The 17,876-nt window shown below is 38.1% G+C and overlaps 4 protein-coding genes across 6 annotated transcripts; 2 read left to right on the forward strand and 2 right to left on the reverse strand.

The window, feature by feature from the left end:
• Positions 1–488: 488 nt before the first annotated feature.
• LOC124216876 (uncharacterized) lies at positions 489–3,831 on the reverse strand. The gene is made up of 6 exons (XM_046621940.2): positions 3,768–3,831; positions 2,270–2,305; positions 1,873–2,072; positions 1,617–1,746; positions 1,061–1,213; positions 489–827 (listed from the first exon to the last, which is right to left on the reverse strand). Exons 1-6 carry the CDS (start codon positions 3,802–3,804, stop codon positions 550–552), a joined length of 834 nt encoding a protein of 277 aa, XP_046477896.1. The 5' UTR covers positions 3,805–3,831; the 3' UTR covers positions 489–549.
• On the forward strand, positions 2,298–16,081 carry LOC124216873 (uncharacterized). 3 transcript variants are annotated; one of them, XR_006882713.2, is made up of 4 exons: positions 2,298–2,425; positions 14,121–14,372; positions 14,474–14,593; positions 15,704–16,081. XR_006882713.2 is itself a non-coding variant. In XM_069135330.1 (3 exons), the coding sequence occupies exons 2-3, from the start codon at positions 5,430–5,432 to the stop codon at positions 7,245–7,247; spliced, it is 1,173 nt and encodes a 390-aa protein (XP_068991431.1). In that variant the 5' UTR covers positions 2,298–2,425; positions 5,411–5,429; the 3' UTR covers positions 7,248–7,269. The 3 variants fall into 3 exon arrangements, 1 of the variants encoding a protein (XP_068991431.1); XR_006882712.2 differs by having other exon boundaries at positions 14,121–14,593; XM_069135330.1 differs by lacking the exons at positions 14,121–14,372; positions 14,474–14,593; positions 15,704–16,081 and adding exons at positions 5,411–5,999; positions 6,645–7,269.
• LOC124216874 (ELMO domain-containing protein 2) lies at positions 7,777–10,514 on the forward strand. Its single transcript, XM_046621937.2, has one exon. The coding sequence runs from the start codon at positions 8,081–8,083 to the stop codon at positions 9,017–9,019; it is 939 nt and encodes a 312-aa protein (XP_046477893.1). The 5' UTR covers positions 7,777–8,080; the 3' UTR covers positions 9,020–10,514.
• Positions 10,132–13,210, reverse strand: LOC124216875 (uncharacterized). Its single transcript, XM_046621939.2, has 6 exons — positions 12,976–13,210; positions 12,504–12,689; positions 12,234–12,381; positions 11,630–11,791; positions 11,353–11,478; positions 10,132–10,541 (listed from the first exon to the last, which is right to left on the reverse strand). Exons 1-6 carry the CDS (start codon positions 13,103–13,105, stop codon positions 10,391–10,393), a joined length of 903 nt encoding a protein of 300 aa, XP_046477895.1. The 5' UTR covers positions 13,106–13,210; the 3' UTR covers positions 10,132–10,390.
• Positions 16,082–17,876: the final 1,795 nt, after the last annotated feature.

A 17,876-nucleotide genomic window follows, 5' to 3' on the forward strand; every position in this document is an offset into this window, starting at 1 on the left:
GTGGTGAGTTGAAATTATATCTACAGCAATCTCGAGTATTGAATACCATAAAAAATCATTGTCGATCGTGTAAAATAAATATAGTATTAGGTTGAAGCTATGTAAACGACTGAAAGTATGAATGAAATCTAAAAAAAATTCATCAGTGAAATAATGAAAACGGTAGCGTGTTTTTAATTTGTAAGCTTCCGAAGCTTACAGGATTAATCAGGTTACGTTTACATCCAAGAAATGTTGTGATTGCATATCACGATTGTCGTAAGAATTATGTCGAAACGAAAGCAATTTAAATTTGCAAATTTTAAGCTCTGCGAAGTATACACGAGCTGCAGGTTATACTTCGATAGATTTAAAACGGAGTATTTTTTAATCTGCCTTACGTACATTTATGTATGACACTAGATATAATATGAGAAAGTGTCAAAACAGAGTCGAGTATCTGTTGCAAATCTGCCAAACGGTGTAAATTAAAGGTTCAAATGCGAATATTTTAGCTTCTTTATAGAATTTTATTCATCGAGAATTATTGTTGCTCATGGATTGTTGCAATCAACATTGGATTTCCCATGGTTTTGAAACGAAGTAAATGTGCATTGCAATTACACCGTACTCCGTAAACGAATCGATTACACACTTAGGGGCCGTCGGAATTGCGGCCTTGATAGCGGACGCTGGAAAGTCCTCATAGTAGTTTCTATTTTTGTAAGTCGTTGATCCGAATCCCTGTAGTGCAAAGCCGATCAGCTGGCCATCCTGTGCCAACAAGGTCCAGGGCTGGATGGATCTACACTCGGAATATGTGCCCACATCGTAAAAATAGTGAGTGCCTAAAATACAGAGAGAACATTCAACAAATATTCATGGTTACTGTTAGCAGACTGAAACAATATCCTTCCATGTCGTGCAGCTTCATTGACATTTTTAAATTGTGTTTGAGTATGGCTACTATAACTCTGTGCTTGCTGGACTGTTTTGCATGCAATACCGGAAGTTACATTTTCTTATCGATATTTGGCACTAATTATTGATTGAAAATATTCTATGATCAACGGTGGATTACCCATTCCTGGAACGCAGTTTCCTTCCCTCCATGCAAAACCCAAATATGCCACACGCCTGGGAATTTCTGTAATTCCATCCGTTGTTTCAAACCATATTCCGTCGGTACCGGTGAAACCGTCCGTTTCGCATCGTCCACCAGCTGCAATATCGTCTGAAAAGATGATGATAATTAGATGGACACGCGGTTTATCTCTAACGTCAATAGCCAGAAAGGAAAGAAACTATTTGCCGAATCGATCATCGGGAAATTTTTTTCATAAAATTTCAATGCTGCCACAAATTTTTACCATCGAAACAAAAGTCGGAAAATATTGCAAATAAGTGAATCGTGAACGGATAAAAAGAAAGCTAGTTAGTCGTACAAGAATATTTTGTATCCGTGTAATGAAACTAAACTGTTCTCAAAGAAAGAAAAATCTCACTGGCTCGATAAGTGCGTGCAGGAAATTTTTTTCCAGCTATGTCAAATGTATATGCAGAGCTTTCCACGCAAACTCGGGAAACGGTTAATCGTGATATTTTTTAATTTCATTAACAGCAATGTAGCCACTAACCTGGGGATATGAAATAAGCGGTACTCGTCAAGTACTTTTCGTTGAATATCGTTTTGCTCTGGTAGCGGTTGTATATCGAGAAATTGTGTCTACTTTGCAGATCTGCGATGTCGCTGTAGAGTATCGCCGCCTAGAAAATAATTGGCACACATCTATATTCAACCAATTTTACCAACCGAGTGGCCCTTGGTAATTTCTGTACATCATCCAGCCGTTTGGCCAACTGTGAGTATGATAACGCGCAAATAATGATCACCTGTATTGCGGCAATGTTCCCGTAAGTGTCGTATTCGAGACAAACGCGACCATCACCTTCCCGGCAATACACGGACAAATTCAAGGAAGTTACACCTGACACTTCGACCCAACCCTCGGAAATGGCATCGACTTTCGTACGAGGCATCTGGTAGTAGCTCGACAAGTGGCATGGGTCTACCGACTGTGATTTCCACGTGACTGAAATTTGGTAACAATGAAATGTTGGTCGAATCCCGAAGAAAAGTGGAATGAAAAAACGAAAACTATGCCATTCTCGTTCTGATTGTAAACGAATAATGAATAGAAAGTTTTCGTCTCTTGAGCACCCGATGTAAGAATGTATGTAGATGAATGTTTACATGTTGGAATCTTAATAATCGTAAACGAATAATTACCACGAAGATCGTTCCACTCGACAGCAGATGCCGTGGCTGAAACAATCAATGATGAGAAGTAAATTAGTTTCGTGTTTGAAAAATACGTCATCTATCCACACGCACGGTGATGCCATGGCGAAAATAATTCCTACGTCAAACTGCGAAAAACTGCAGGTACGTAGAAAATCGTATAAAAGCGTCAAAGAATGGTAATAATTATGAGAAATCGTTGTATTGTTCGCAGAAAAATGTAAATTCTTATGCCAAAATTATAAAAATCTACGTACTTTCTACGAAAAATCATAGAATTTTACGTATTGAAAGTGGATTTAATTTTCTGCTGTAGAATCTCGTAGAATACTACGAGGATTGAAGGAAAATTATAAATATCCACGATTTTTTACGGAAGATAATGTCAATTTCGGACTCAGGGATTATGAAGCTTTGTTTCTTGGTAGATCAGCATTGAATTTCGTAGAAAACTGCTACCTTCTACAAAATATAACAAAAATTTGCAATTTTCTATGAAAAATAATTATAATTTCGGAACCAAACAACGTGAATTTAATTATTTTTTTTTTTTTACTTTATAGTACTATAAAAATTTCGTTGAAAAGTACAACATCTTATGAACTCCATGAATTCTCATGAGAGAGTAAAAAAATTTACAAAAACTTGTGATGATCGTCAATTTTAGAATTTGATTTTAAGACGATAACATTACGAAAATGTATGAAAAAGTTTGAAATTCAATTTTCTGGACACCGCTTGACGTCGCATCTCTCTCGCAACGAAAACTTATTGCAGTCAAGTTAAGTACCCGGCTAAATTTCGATCTACATCCGAAAACCGTTCTAATTCTCATATTCCGAGTACGATCTGGACAGATTTAGCTAATCTGTCGTATGTTTCTGGAATCATCTTGTCTTAATAGGGGTGAGTCTTGTAAAAAAAAAACTGTAACAGTCACTATTTTGACTACAGACGACATAGATTTTTCTTCCATAGAGCTGTGTAAAATTTATTAGAAAGCTACGAGTTTCAAATACGAGTGAGAAAAATCATAATAATGTACGGAGAAAATGTGATTTTTTTGAATACGTAAACGAGAGAAGGCTATGCGTAATTTATGAAAATGTGGGATTTATTACGAAAAAGTAAAATACCCTGCCAAAAAGTACACGGTAATCTACGAAAAATGATTAACTTTTACAGAAATTAAGACCGCACGATTACAGAGAAGTAAAAACAAGCAGGAAAAAAAAAGAAAAACTCAGATATATATCGGGCAAAATTAATGCGATCTATGAAAAATTCTACGACAAAACTGCGAGAGTTTTCCAAAGATTGTACAAATTATTAGAAGATTCTACAACAAATTCGCCAGGTTTTATTTGAGTAATTGCAATTCGGGTTCGTTTAATATCACAAATTTTGAAAAAAGGTTTGCATGCTTATTTATATTTGATGTTCCATAAACTTCTGTTATTGAAAAGCTTTAGAGATGATAACTTACCGGTGATCAGGAACAGTACTGCAATGGTGGTCTTCATGCTGGCAAACTGAATATCAGCTACAGAATGAATTTAGTATTTTTTGACGAGGCCTTATATACGAACCTTCTGACCAGATTGAACGACACGGAATTTGAGTACCGTAATGCAAAGAGGGATCTCGCATTAACTTTAATCCGCTGGTCGCTTGTTAATTACTGTCGTCTTGAATAGACTGATCTTTAAACAAAGACCGGAGCTTTCAAATACAAGTCGAATGTAAAGGACAGCGCTAATCTGTGCCGGGTTGACAATCTCATCGCTAAATTGCAACACCTACATTACTTGCACCTAACAATGCAGTTGAACGTAAATATCGATGCTATTCAAATCATCTGCGAAACTCTTCAATTGGGACAAAATTTTTCAAACGTATCCCGTACTCCTCGAGTCATCGCCTTTTGTTACATGACCCGACTGAATAATAAATTTCGCGCTCTTACGCGATGCCTTTTAATTCTGTTTACAATCCATCATTCGGCGTAATACGTTTGGCGCATGTAAAGTTGGGTAAAATACTCGGTATTTTCACAGGTGATTCCAGATATCTGCGTAACTTTTTCTAACGCTTGCAATGCGTGATATAAACGTGATTGTTCTCCGGTTAATTAATTTTTACAAATACAATCAAGTAAATAAATTTGCAGTCCCGTTCGTTTCTGTACAACTTGTGTCCTGAGTCAATAATTGCAAATTTTTGATTCATTCTTCTATCAAGACTCTGCGATAATGTCATTAAAAATATTGTGAAAGCGCAAGCAAATTTGAAACTGAGGAATTGTAATTAGAATTTATAAAATAAAAACCCATGTGTCATACGTGTATTAATTGACATAGACTACGACAGAAATTGCGCTTTGTATTCAACCAATTCTTCGGTTTATAACTCTTGAGCGTAAATTTGTTCTATCGAATATGGCTTTCGAAAATTTACCGTACGGTTTGTTGAGAACATCTCAGAAAAAATCAAAAGTTGAAATGTAAATATTTTAATACTTATAAAATTTTCTTCGCACGAGTTTGAACCGCTTCGTTACAATTGTCGACACTTGAAGTTAAATCCCTGAAATCCCTGTTCAATTTCATGCAGGTTCAAGAAATTTGGTTATTTTTCGTGTATTGGAGAAAAACCCGTTATATGCAACGCTTGCAAAATGACGGTTTGAAGAAACACGTGTGTTTCCTGGTTTATCGATTTATCCCACAATATTTTAAAATTGTATGAGATCTTAATTTCACTGTCAGTAATATTTTTTTACCAATATATATCTTGATATTCGTGAGATTCTCGTTCGAAAAAAAACGTGGCACAAAATGTATTGAACCCAGTCCATATGGATTGACCGATTTGTAACTCGTTTCACATTCGCGTTTTCTGATCAAGCTCTGAATCATGTTTGTGCTGTTTCCCAAAATACGAATGCGGTATGGCGGATGTACGCATATGTCATCGAGCAGGAGCTGTCATTGAAAAACAATATGACCAAGACTTCAAGTTTTTATTTACAAAAAAACATGTATCCAATTTTTTGAAACTTTTACGCGTCTTTGTGTAGCGTTATTAATGAATCACTTGAAAGGTATATTGCATAAATATAACCGTTAGTAAATTACGAAGATTTTAAATGGACAACGAAGTCCCATCGCTGTCGAATATACTGACGGATAGTAATTCGGATGTGTCGATTCAAGACAAAGCGGACCAAAAGTTTACACAAGAGATCGACAAGGATGATTACAGCGAGGAATCCTTATCGAGGGATGAAAGTAGCGGTTCGGCGGCTTGCAGCTCGGCTTATGACCGGCAAAATTTTTCCCAAGTAAATGACCTTGCGAATGACGGTGAAGATTTGAAAAAATTAACGGAGGTTATCGAAAATCCTGAAAAAACGCCGTCCAAAGATACGATTGTCAACGAAACCGCAATTGGTGACGAAACCTTTTCGCCTCATTCCGATGAAATTTTTGAAAGAAATAAAATCCTTCAGGAGCGAATATCCGAATTGAATAAAGTTGTGCAATCTCTGAGAGGAGAATTGCAGAGAGAAATTTCTCTCTGGCGAAAAGAACGTGACGAGTTTCAAATACTTGAAGAAAAAAGCGACCTGTTGGCTCTTGAAGAAGCCACAGCTGCAGCACGCGCAGCGGCCGAAGCATACGCCGCAGAATCTCCTCTGTCCAACGATTTGGACAACATCCAATTTAATTACTACAATCACACCACCAACTATGGCAAGTTTCTTTTCACATAAGTATGATCAAATTTTTTGTGTAAAATGGCCTGCAGTTATTTCCCTCAAATTCAAATTGTTTTTAAACTTTCAAATTCTTTTCAATTGGTGCGTTCCGAAATTAGCTTCTAGAGCTGTCACACATTTTTTATCTCCATTGCGCAGCCGAGTTCGTGAGTAGCTCTGCCTCTGGCCTAGGGAGTTTTCAAACACTGCTAGTTTGTTTCGGAACGCATCCAATGTCGTTTAAAAACATCCTGATTCGTAGGAAAATTTTTATAAGTTTGAAGAGTTCAATTTTTGGCATGGTTTTATCTCAACAATATGGCGGCGAAAAAAATAATCAGCTGATCGTTTTTCGTGAACCGTATTAGCATTTAAGCGCAAAAAACCTCGTGCAAGCTATCGGTCTTTTAGCTTGGGATATTGAATGTGTACGGAGTCGAAAATTTGGTAATGAACCATTTTCACAGTTAAATCAGACACGTTTGGTGTACCGTTTTACGCTTCGTCACAAGATGGCGCAGTTGAAAGTTTGGAAATCTAGATTGAATTCCAGTTGCGCTTCCGCGACTAAATCGCTTTGAACACTCGTATTTTTCAGGTAACATTCTCGACGTAAATCCGGAACAAACGCTGAGCGAGTTAACGATACTAGAGTACGAAAAGAAGCTTGCAAAGTACCAGGATGCACTAGCGTTAGCTCAGGCCGAAAAGCGATACAACATGCGCCGTCAGCTGGCCGCGAATACTTATCGTCACAAATTGATGGAAGTCGAACGTCTCTGCGACGAAGAATTGGAAAAGATCAGGCAAAATGCGAATTCCCTTCAGCCCTTGAAGCGAATGGTTTCGCAATGGTACAGCGACGATCGTTGCGGTGGCGACGTTGACAAATCGAGTAATCCTTCGGATCAGCTTCAGAACTCCTTTTCCTTTTCATCTCAAAATGGTTACACGAGGACCACGTACTGTGATATACCGCGTGTTGCTAAAGTCGACGCTGAGGTCAATATGGCACCAGAAATCTTTGTCGCAAAATTTAATCTCTGTCAATCCGATTATCCGTCGACCAGCATAGAGAGCGGTTCAAGTTGGATCACCGAATCTGATTATAATTTGAAAAGTGTAAACGGCGCTGCGGCTAATCCGCCTCATTGGAAGACTTCGCATTACAATCTGTCCACGTCAATCATGAATGGAAATCCTTAAGCGTTTGTATTTTCACGATGTATCATTTGTAAAAAATTTCCTGTTTTTAATTCCATTTTTTTTTACGTGATGCGTCTTGTGCAGTATATGTCTTTAACTTAATAAATTATTCCAATCGAGTATTGAACCTGTTTTATTCCTTTGGTGCCAAGTGCATATTTGTGGTATTTTCATTATAGGCGCTGAAATATATTCTTTGATAATGCATAATAGTGTGATGCGTGCGGAAGCGCGTTCAAATTCAACGAGCGCCAACAAATTTATCCATTAGACATGTTTTGAAGCTAAAAAGCTCATTCTTATACCTAAATTTTGGTATGTATATTGTCTGGCGTGATATTTTGCATTTGGAATCCATATCTACACCTTCGGATTACTCTTGTCGTTGTTTGAAGTCGTTTGAAAAGTCTTTCAACGTTCTTGTCAACGTCCGTGTACCTCACAGAAATTCAAATTTAGCGCTAAAACAAATTCCCATTCATAAACAAGGAACGACAAGCCTTCGATCATGTTCCGCCGTTCCGCGTCTACAGTCTGTATACATCAATACAACGATCAAACTCCTCATCGTAACTAACCTCAAAAAATTCCAATCACATCGAGCTGCGCGGTTCTTCCGGTTGTTTCGACGTTGCTCGAAGCGTCACAGTTTTTCTTATCCCCAAAAGTAATGCTGATGGATATCCCTCCTGAAATATCCTTGCGGTAGGGGTTGAACCCATCAACAGTGAAATGAAGGGACTGCACAGCGTCGGTGACGAAGTAGATTTGAGCGTCGAAGAGCGCCGGGGGTGACAGTGAAGTTTCTAAAATCCTCGCCGATCGCCGACAAGATGTATCACTACTTATGGTCGTTGTTATTCTGGTATTTCCGACCGTTGATCAAATGGTTTTTGCATCGTACAACGCAGATGTGTGAACTCCAGCGAATCTGCTACGGTGAGCCGGCGGGTGCTCGGAGGATTCTCGCTGTCGAGGAGAGCCTCAGGAATTCCCGTAACCCGGACATAAAGACGCTGGTTCTTTACCTGGACGGCCTTAGCGACAGGCGGGAAATAACCACCAAGTCAGAGCGGGGGATACTCGAAGAGGCGATCAGAACGGTGCTGGTAGCCAAAAAAATAAACCCTGTGGCTCATCCAGACTTTGCAAAGTCCTTCGGCAAATGTGTCGAGCTTATCTGGGGCTATCGTCAGCTCTGCATCCACGTCGAGGAGCTTCGAAGGACGGCCTACGACGCGGATAATGCAGAGCACGAACTGATGCTGCTGAAGCTCTGGAACCTGCTCATGCCACACGAGCCGCTCGAGGGACGCGTCACCAAGCAGTGGCAGGATATCGGCTTTCAGGGCGATGATCCAAAGACAGATTTTCGCGGGATGGGAATACTGGGACTCGAGAACCTAGTCTACTTTGCTCAGGAATTTCCCAACGCCGCTAAGCATGTTCTCTTGCATTCCATTCATCCCAGATATGGATACGCCTTTGCCATCGTTGGAATCAATTTGACTAGCATGGCGCTCAGGCTCCTCAGGGATGGATCGGCAAAAACGCACGTCTACAACGCTGCAAAGACCCTGCCAACCGTTAGAGTATTTCATCAGTTTTACTGCTATCTTATGTACGAGTTCGATAGACTCTGGATCGAGTCCAAGCCCAGCAACATGATGGAGTTTTCCACCATTCAGGAAAAGTTTGAGAATAGTATCAGGATTTTGTTGAACAACCCTAAGACTGTATTCAGGGTAAACATCTCTGTTGACAATGTATAACTTTTTACGAATTTTAATCGCATATGGACCAAGCTTCACATATTTATGCGCTTCGTACCAGGGTCTCTAATTGTTATTTGTGATGTATGGATGCTGTTTCGTGCTATACATGTAGAGTTGAAAAAGCTGTGCTAAACTTCGTTTGTTATTTTGTTAGTTTGTCACTGACTTTGAATACCTTGAGAGCGTGTCGTAAAATTAGTCACGTTTTTGACAATCAAGTCACATAATTATGGTAAATTAAATGTTGAAAATTTCGTTAGATTTTTACCAGCATCGTAGACAGACTGCGCAAGTGCAAAACACAGCACTGGTTTTATTCACTGTTACCTTCTTTGGGATACTCGCAAGCAATGTCACATCTTTCAATACAATCGCACGTCTATTTTCTATTTAGATAATGGTATCGCGGTGGTTTTGGGTACATTGTACATTCCTCAATAGCTCATCAAATTCCTCTTTGGAATACATATTACAGTTTTGTATTTTTTATGCAAAGGGGATAAATATATTTTTTTAACACAGGGTTTCATCTGAAACCAATTTTGGTGCTTCGAGAATAACAGGATGCGAGGCAGGGGGGGGATCTTTTTATCAAGCTCTGCAGTAATTTTAATGCATCAATAAGGGACATCACGTTGCGTATAAACGTGGTTGTGCCACCTTATTTATTACAAGTTGAGTGCCGAGGTTTTTTAGTACAATAACTAGTTCAATAAATAAAGTAAATTATTAATTGTACACTACCATATTACAGATTGTTTCAACTGAATACACTGCTGAGTTATTGAGTAAAAATTTATAAACTAAAAGACATGTGGAAAGCATTCCATGTGGGAAGTTTTCGACCATACTTTTACGAATCGAAAAGAGCAAAACTGTATTTGTATCATTACTTCCCTGGGTAATTGCTTGACTTGTTTGCGCTTATCCAGAGGTAAATCAGATATATCAATAAGAAGCTATTTGTACAATACTTACGTGTTCGACATGTGGACAAAAAAATAGTAGAACTATGACAGCTCACAAATTTTCTATTATTGTCGTGCGTATAGCGTAGCACTGAGTACTAAAATGAGAGGAGGATGTTGACTAAAAGAAATTTAGGCTAGTATTTATAAATAAAATATTTATTGCAGTAGCACACGTAGAAAAATGATAGTTTTTGACAATAGACACAATGTACAATACCTGTTTCATATCATCAAATTTTTCAATCTAATTCAAAGATTCGTGGGGTACTAAATAATAACTCTGTCTTATATATCGAATAGCTCGTAGTTGCATAATGCGAATGATGATTCAACGCTGCGTCATTCAAGTGTACATATATACATGTCCGTTTTGCAAAGTAGAGTCTCTGAGACAGTTTCACTTTCCTTTCTTTGTAGGAACTTCGGACTTGCGTCTTAGTTTCGATGCTACGGAAACAATAACCACAACACCCAACGTTATACTGCCGAGCTTCATTACCCACGGATTTTCACGCAAGAAATTTGCAATCAAAAGCGTAAAGTCGTCACTGAAACAGAAAATAATATTAGCATTAACGGCATTACTAAACAAATTTCTCGTTTCACTTGACCTTTGTCTAATTATTCTAATCACAGTTCACAAAATCGCGTATCTTAGTATCAACAAATAGGTGAAATAGTAATTAATAGCTAAGCAATTTATTGCAATTTTTAGTAGTTGATGATCTAAATGATTTAAAAACTATTGATAAAGTTTCTAAGATAGTATCCTGTAGAAACTATTAGTGCCTATCATGTGTATAAAAAAGTCATATGTTGTTGGAGGAGATAATTTCGGGCCTTGTCTTGTCGGTATTGTGTTCACGCAATGAAAGAATAATACGAAAAAAATGCTCCACTCGGAAAGAGCGATTGAAAATTATTCTTTACATTGCCAAAATAGTTTTAACATAGAAAGAAAAAAAAAACGAACGGAAATGTGCATCAGTAGCTTCAAAAGCTACGAATAAGAAGCACAATAAAAATATTGATTCATGTACATTTATGGATAAGAATTGTATCAATGCTTGTTGTATTACGTGGATTATTGGCTATTAGATCTTTGCCTGGTTATTGATCAAGCAAAGATTCCTTTTCACCGTTAAATATTTGTAATAAAAAAATGTCTTCAGACATTAAAACTTTTAACACCATACCCTGGTCGAGTTTGTGTCTTATTATTTCTTAGCACAAAAATAATAAACACCTCTAATTTCACAATGAAGCTTTTCACCGGGTGAACTGTTGCTCAATATTCCTACGCGTCGTGTTAAATCACGATAATTTCGAATAATGACAATTATTGAAAGTGATACTTACAAAGGACTTTGCGGGACTGGAACTCGTTCACCATGAGAATTTTTCCACCAGTCTTTCGCAAAGGAGACGAAAGACTTTACATCGTACTTGGGAATGTGATAACGATACATTTTACCTTGTCTGAATCTGAAAATGGGAATTCAAATATTAGATTCTTTAAATGAAACACAAAGTAGTAAATTTTTAGTTGCTGGTAATAAAATGTTAGTTTTTCTATTGACGGTTTTTGATATTTTGAAACAAATGGAAACGTCGTGTGTACCAGATCAAGACTTACAGGATGAACGTAGGAACTTCAAATACATTGAATCTTCTACCAGTCGATGCGCCGGTCGTTTGTTTGTTTACACGTGCCACATTAAGTCTTTGCTTCAACTCGGCTCCCACCGCTTCCCAGACTGCACCCAGCCTTTGGCAATCCACGCAGTCTGTACTGTAGCTGGTTTAAAAAATGAAAATGTTGAACGCACATATGAAAAGTAGAGTTTAAAAAAACATTACTAACAAGAAAAGCTTCTTTTCACGGTAGGCGAAGCTCTTTTGAAAAGTAGCTATGAAAAATTCTACTATCTAACAATAAATGAAACTTGTGATCAAACTTCACTATCTCATTTTTATTACATCTGTGAAACAACTTGGAGAAAATTGTTTTATGAAATAAACAGTGTGAAATAGGAATATTGGCCTGTCATAATTTCGTATAAATTCCGCGTGTAATGATCCTATCCTTTTTTGATGTACTCATTTTTCAACGATTCATCACATCGATGCTCGAAACATTTAATTAAAAGGAAATTTTATGAAATTGAGGAAAAGTCGGAGATATTTAAATTCCACGTTCCTTGGCGTTATATACAATGAAAAATGATCAAATCACTTACAACATAACGAGCCAATCGCCCGTGGTTGCGCCGCTGCTAGCTTGAGTCAAATGTTCGAAAGTATCATCGGTAAGCTCCTTGACGACGGGTTCCTTATTGTCGGTAAAAGTTTGTAGCAGTTTTTCGTCATCGAACTTCGTCAATAATCCTGTTAGAAGAGAAAGATGAGTGAGTAATGTGTTTTGACAGACATTGCGATATTCAAAATCATTAGCACAATTTACATTACGATTTTTCTCTCCTATGTACAAATTAAAAATGTTTATTCACCGTCGTACAGTAATGGTATTCCTTGCCTAAAGAATACCAGCGCCGGTTCCTTGTTCGGACTGTAGAGACGCACCATTTGACTGCTTATCGCTTTGACGACCCATGCTCCCAACGAATCTACCAAATCTTCCCTCAGATGGACCAGCTCGTTTTCGATAGTATCGCATTGCTCGCAGTCTTTTTTCGCTGGAATAGAAAGTGTTGCGAGTTATTATCGTAAGATAGCACGAGCAGAAGTTGATTAACTCTGTAAGCTCTGTAACGACGTAAGCTGATGAAACGAGAACCAGTGAAGGTTCCAGATTTATTTCTTTCGTTAACTTGACGTGATGTAGATGGTCTGTTGAATCAAGGATCAGATGTTGGTGGAATTTGAGGAATATTGTAAGTGCAAGGAACGAAAGAATCGTGAATTTATTGACTGGAATGAAAATTTGTGGAAAGTTTTCTTAAAAAGTGACTAATAACTTACTGAAATAAACTACGACGTGTTTCTCGGTTCTGATGAGATTTAAGAGTTCGTCATCGCTCACAGCCTCGAGAGGAGAAGCTGCGCAGCTCGAGAATATTGTCAAAATCACGATCAACGTTGATCGTAACATGTTGCAAATTTTTTTGAATTTATAAAACTCGGATGATTCGGATTGACACAGGTTGTATTCACCGGGATACAGTTAACAGCTTCCACCTGAAACACGTCATCAAACACCGGCTGACGTTTCTATAATCCGCGTTCGGTCGACTGTGTAACGTTCCGTTTTACCGACTGTGCTGAGTGTCGGTAATGAAGTGTTTGCAAAGCAGGGTTATTATAATACCAATTAATTAAACCAAGCCGCCTGGATCTGAAGTCCAATAGCTGGAAGCAGAAAAAACAATCTTTAACTGGCAACAGTTTCGTCAGATTATACCATTTTTTTTAAACATAATTTCCGAATCAAGCTTGAAAATTCTTACGCACGTCGGTATTTGTGGAAATTGAAATTCGTTGAAAATTATGAGACTACAAGCAATGAGGAGTGAGAATGATAGGAAAATTTGTAATAAAAAAAAACCGATGCAACTAAATCGTATATAGGTAATTTATTCTTTTTATTTCATTACCTACCTATTTAGTGGACACCCTGGTACCTTCAATGAAAATATTGTACGAAAACAGAATATAATAAACTATAAATGAACGTTGCATAATTTTAACCATTCATGGCAATTCAGAATGAAAAATTCAGTTCAAAGCAGCGAACCGTTCAGTTTTCTCATTAATCATCTGAGCCGAATCAAATTTTCTTCACTATATTGGAACGATTTAAGTTTGCGAGCTGGATGGAAATTTGATTGATTTCTTTAAGAATTATTATTTAAAAATAATATGTCATACAGTTAAGTTCATGAGCTGACGATTGAGATCAAATCAATCACAATATATCTTTAACTTCGTATAAGGCTTACCCTTGTGATTCATTTGATATTATGTCCATCTTGCAAAATTAATATTTATTTCGATGAAATTTTGCTTTGTAGATTTATACACTTGATTTTGATGTTATTGAAATAACATTATATCTCTGTATCATATAACGTTGTAATTACGATAAAATTGGTATTCCTTGATTCAAGGGTATCTCCAAATCCAGGATACAGCCAACCAACACGCGGAAATAATTCGGACCATTTGATTAAAAATATGAGGAGCTTTTGAAAAGTTACAAAAACAAAATACCGTACTAATTTCGTCTGGAAACCTTCTGCAATCATCCACGAAGTGTAACTGAAGGGGTGGAGAAAATAAAGTGGATGCGATGAAATCCTGAAAATCAAAGTAGCAGCTATCAAACACCTAGAATGACGATGCCAACTCGGTGCATCTCTGTAAGTCCATAGTTTTGGATGAGTGAGGAAAATTGATATAATTTTCTGTACTCCCGGATTGGAGTCCGAAAAATGAATATGAAGAAGGTGTTTGATTAAAGGTACAAGAGGTCAAGTCCTGCAGCAGGCATGACAAAACTTTGGGAATTTGATAAGGATAAGGAAATCCTTTCCGGACACGTGAGACCCACAGAGAGGTAACGAAGTCATCAGAAAAAGACGTGAGTGACAACAGAGAAATTACAAAAAAAAGCGTGTGTGTCAGCTCCGACGCACGACTGGAGTTTACTCCTTACGAACGATAATTATGATATAATATCGAATAGAAAAAGAGGGTAAATGAACGCATCTTCCAAAATGATAAGAGAAACAAACATATATCTAATTATTCGGATTATTTATATTACTTCGAAGATTTCCAAATTTTGAGTGCATATCCGTAATTAGCGACCCCGAAAACCCCCGAGTACCAACTTTCGCTCTCATCAAACGAGTTTTTGCACGTTTGGTCCGCCATATTGTATCCGCCATCTTGAATTTTCAAATTTTTAGTGGAGACTCGTAATCAGCGACCCCAAAAACCCTCGAGTACAAAATTCAAGTTGATAGTAAGTAAGGAAAAATGTGTGCCGCTAAGGGTTAATACAAGTAATATAAAATATTATATAAATATAAAATATGTATATTAAATCAATTAATCAAAAATAATAAAAACACCAAATAAAAGATCTAGTTGTTCGTATTTGAAATGTATATTATTCATAAATGTAAACGATAAGCTTACCAATTAACCGCATCCATGTGTTTTTCGGATTCTTCTTCATTATCATCTAAATCAATTTTTTCCATATTTTCAAATATTTTGACGTGATAACGTCACGTCTTATTAATTCATACGCAGGCACACAACACGCACGTACAAACATACGCACACATTCAACTCTCAGACCAGAGGTATTGAACTATACAGTGAGACTACGAAGCACCGCACAAAGAGGAGACCCCGAGTATAGGATACGCTGTGTAATGTATTCCATCTCATTCTTTTGCACGTTCAATATATATGTTTGTCTCTTTCTATAACGCCTCAAGTTTTCGTGTTACACTTGATTTTACTCCTCATATAATTTCCGTACCGGGCCCTATAACTCAAATCGTTTCTTAAAGAGTAAACTCCAATAAAAACTTTAGTTTTTCGGCGGTAACTTTGATCAATTGCTCGCAACGAATTCTGACGGTGCGCAATAGATTGCTCCTGCAAAGTGACGTCGATATCGCGCATAGAAGAATTGACAAATAGCCTGACTGTTTTTTTTTTTTTTTTGTTGTAGCGAAAAATCTTTCGTCTCAGAATCGAATTGCATGACTCTTTCTGAACTGATTGATTCCTCAGGAATGGGAAAAAGAGATATGGACGAGCAAACTAGCAACAGTTTAGGAGATACAAATAAAAAATACGGACAACATCAATTCTTTATTAATTTTAATACATGTTACGTGGAATGGAGACAATGCAATACAATACGTCACACATCGTATCGTGCGAGGGCTGATTGCAGCTCTACGCAGGCCGATACCTAGGCTATATTTTGTAACTATAACAACAACTGTCTGTTACGGTATATTTCAAATTTTGCTGAGGACAATGTATACTGCACATCAGTATCCACACGAGACAATTTAATTTCTTCTGTGAAGTTTAACCAGATCATTGCGGTCCTCTTTGTCTCTCACAGTAATTCTATTAGTAATTTTGTAAAATAACTACACATTGACACGTGCAAACTTGTATTGCAATTAAGGACAATTGAATAAACTCACACTATGGGTTGTGAATTTGTGAGTTTGTTCCCCACCTTTCCAAAAACGCATCGCCTATATGGTATGATTCAGACAAGAATTCGGACGCGTTACTTATAGGGTGAACCTCGCTGGATTAGATTGATCAGAGACTACTTGAACCCTCAGGTGAACAGACAGATGTATAGGGAAGTAAGAGACCCTGTGCTAAGACCATACTGGAATTTTCTGATTTTCCGGCGGTAACTCTGATGCATTGCTCGCACGGTATCGGGACAGCGCCCAATCGATTCCTCTCGCAAAACTCCGTCGGAATAGTGCCTGAAAGAATTTATTCCGGCACTTTTAAAAATCGCGAAAATTTTCGCCAAAAATGCAAAGGGGTTAGCCTTACTTTTTTTTCATTTTTAGAGCCGAAAATTTTCGATCTCAAATTCGATTTAAATGACCCTCTCCCGACTAATTGGACCCCCAGGAACTCGGAAAACGCAGCAAAAGCAGCGTGGGATCAACAGGAGAGAAATGACGAAGGAAAAAGCACCTGCTGAAAAATGTCGAAAAAACAGGTTCTCGTTTTTTGGCTGTAACTTTTGATGCGTTGCTCGCAGCGCATTGGGACTGCGCCCAATCGATTCCACTCGCAAAACTACGTCGGAATAGTGCCTGACAGAATTTATTCCGGCACTTTTAGGAATCGCGAAAATTTTCGCCAAAAATGCAAAGGGGTTAGCCTTACATTTTTCTCATTTTTGGAGCCGAAAATTTTCGGTCTCAGATTCGATTCAAATGACCCTCTCCCGACTAATTGGACCCCCAGGAACTCGGAGAACGCAGCGAAAGCAGCGTGGGATCAACAGGAGAGAAATTACGAGGGAAAAAGCACCCGCTGAAAAATGTCGAAAAAACAGGTTCTCGTTTTTTGGCTGTAACTTTTGATGCGTTGCTCGCAGCGCATTGGGACTGCGCCCAATCGATTCCTCTCGCAAAACTACGTCGGAATAGTGCCTGACAGAATTTATTCCGGCACTTTTAGGAATCGCGAAAATTTTCGCCAAAAATGCAAAGGGGTTAGCCTTACTTTTTTCTCATTTTTGGAGCCGAAAATTTTCGGTCTCAGATTCGATTTAAATGACCCTCCCCCGACTAATTGGACCCCCAGGAACTCGCAAAACGCAGCGAAAGCAGCGTGGGATCAACAGGAGAGAAATTGCGAAGGAAAAAGCACCTGCTGAAAAATGTCCAAAAAACCGGTTTTCGTTTTTTGGCTGTAACTTTTGATGCGTTGCTCGCAGCGCATTGGGACTGCGCCCAATCGATTCCTCTCGCAAAACTACGTCGGAATAGTGCCTGAAAGAATTTATTCCGGCACTTTGAAAAATCGCGAAAATTTTCGCCAAAAATGCAAAGGGGTTAGCCTTACTTTTTTTTCATTTTTGGAGCCGAAAATTTTCGGTCTCAGATTCGATTTGAATGACCCTCCCCCGACTAATTGGACCCCCAGGAACTCGGAAAACGCAGCGAAAGCAGCGTGGGATCAACAGGAGAGAAATTACGAAGGAAAAAGCACCTGCTGAAAAATGTCGAAAAAACAGGTTCTCGTTTTTTGGCTGTAACTTTTGATGCGTTGCTCGCAGCGCATTGGGACTGCGCCCAATCGATTCCTCTCGCAAAACTACGTCGGAATAGTGCCTGACAGAATTTATT

This window comes from Neodiprion pinetum, chromosome 4 (assembly GCF_021155775.2).
Source record: "Neodiprion pinetum isolate iyNeoPine1 chromosome 4, iyNeoPine1.2, whole genome shotgun sequence".
Lineage (NCBI taxonomy): Eukaryota > Metazoa > Arthropoda > Insecta > Hymenoptera > Diprionidae > Neodiprion > Neodiprion pinetum.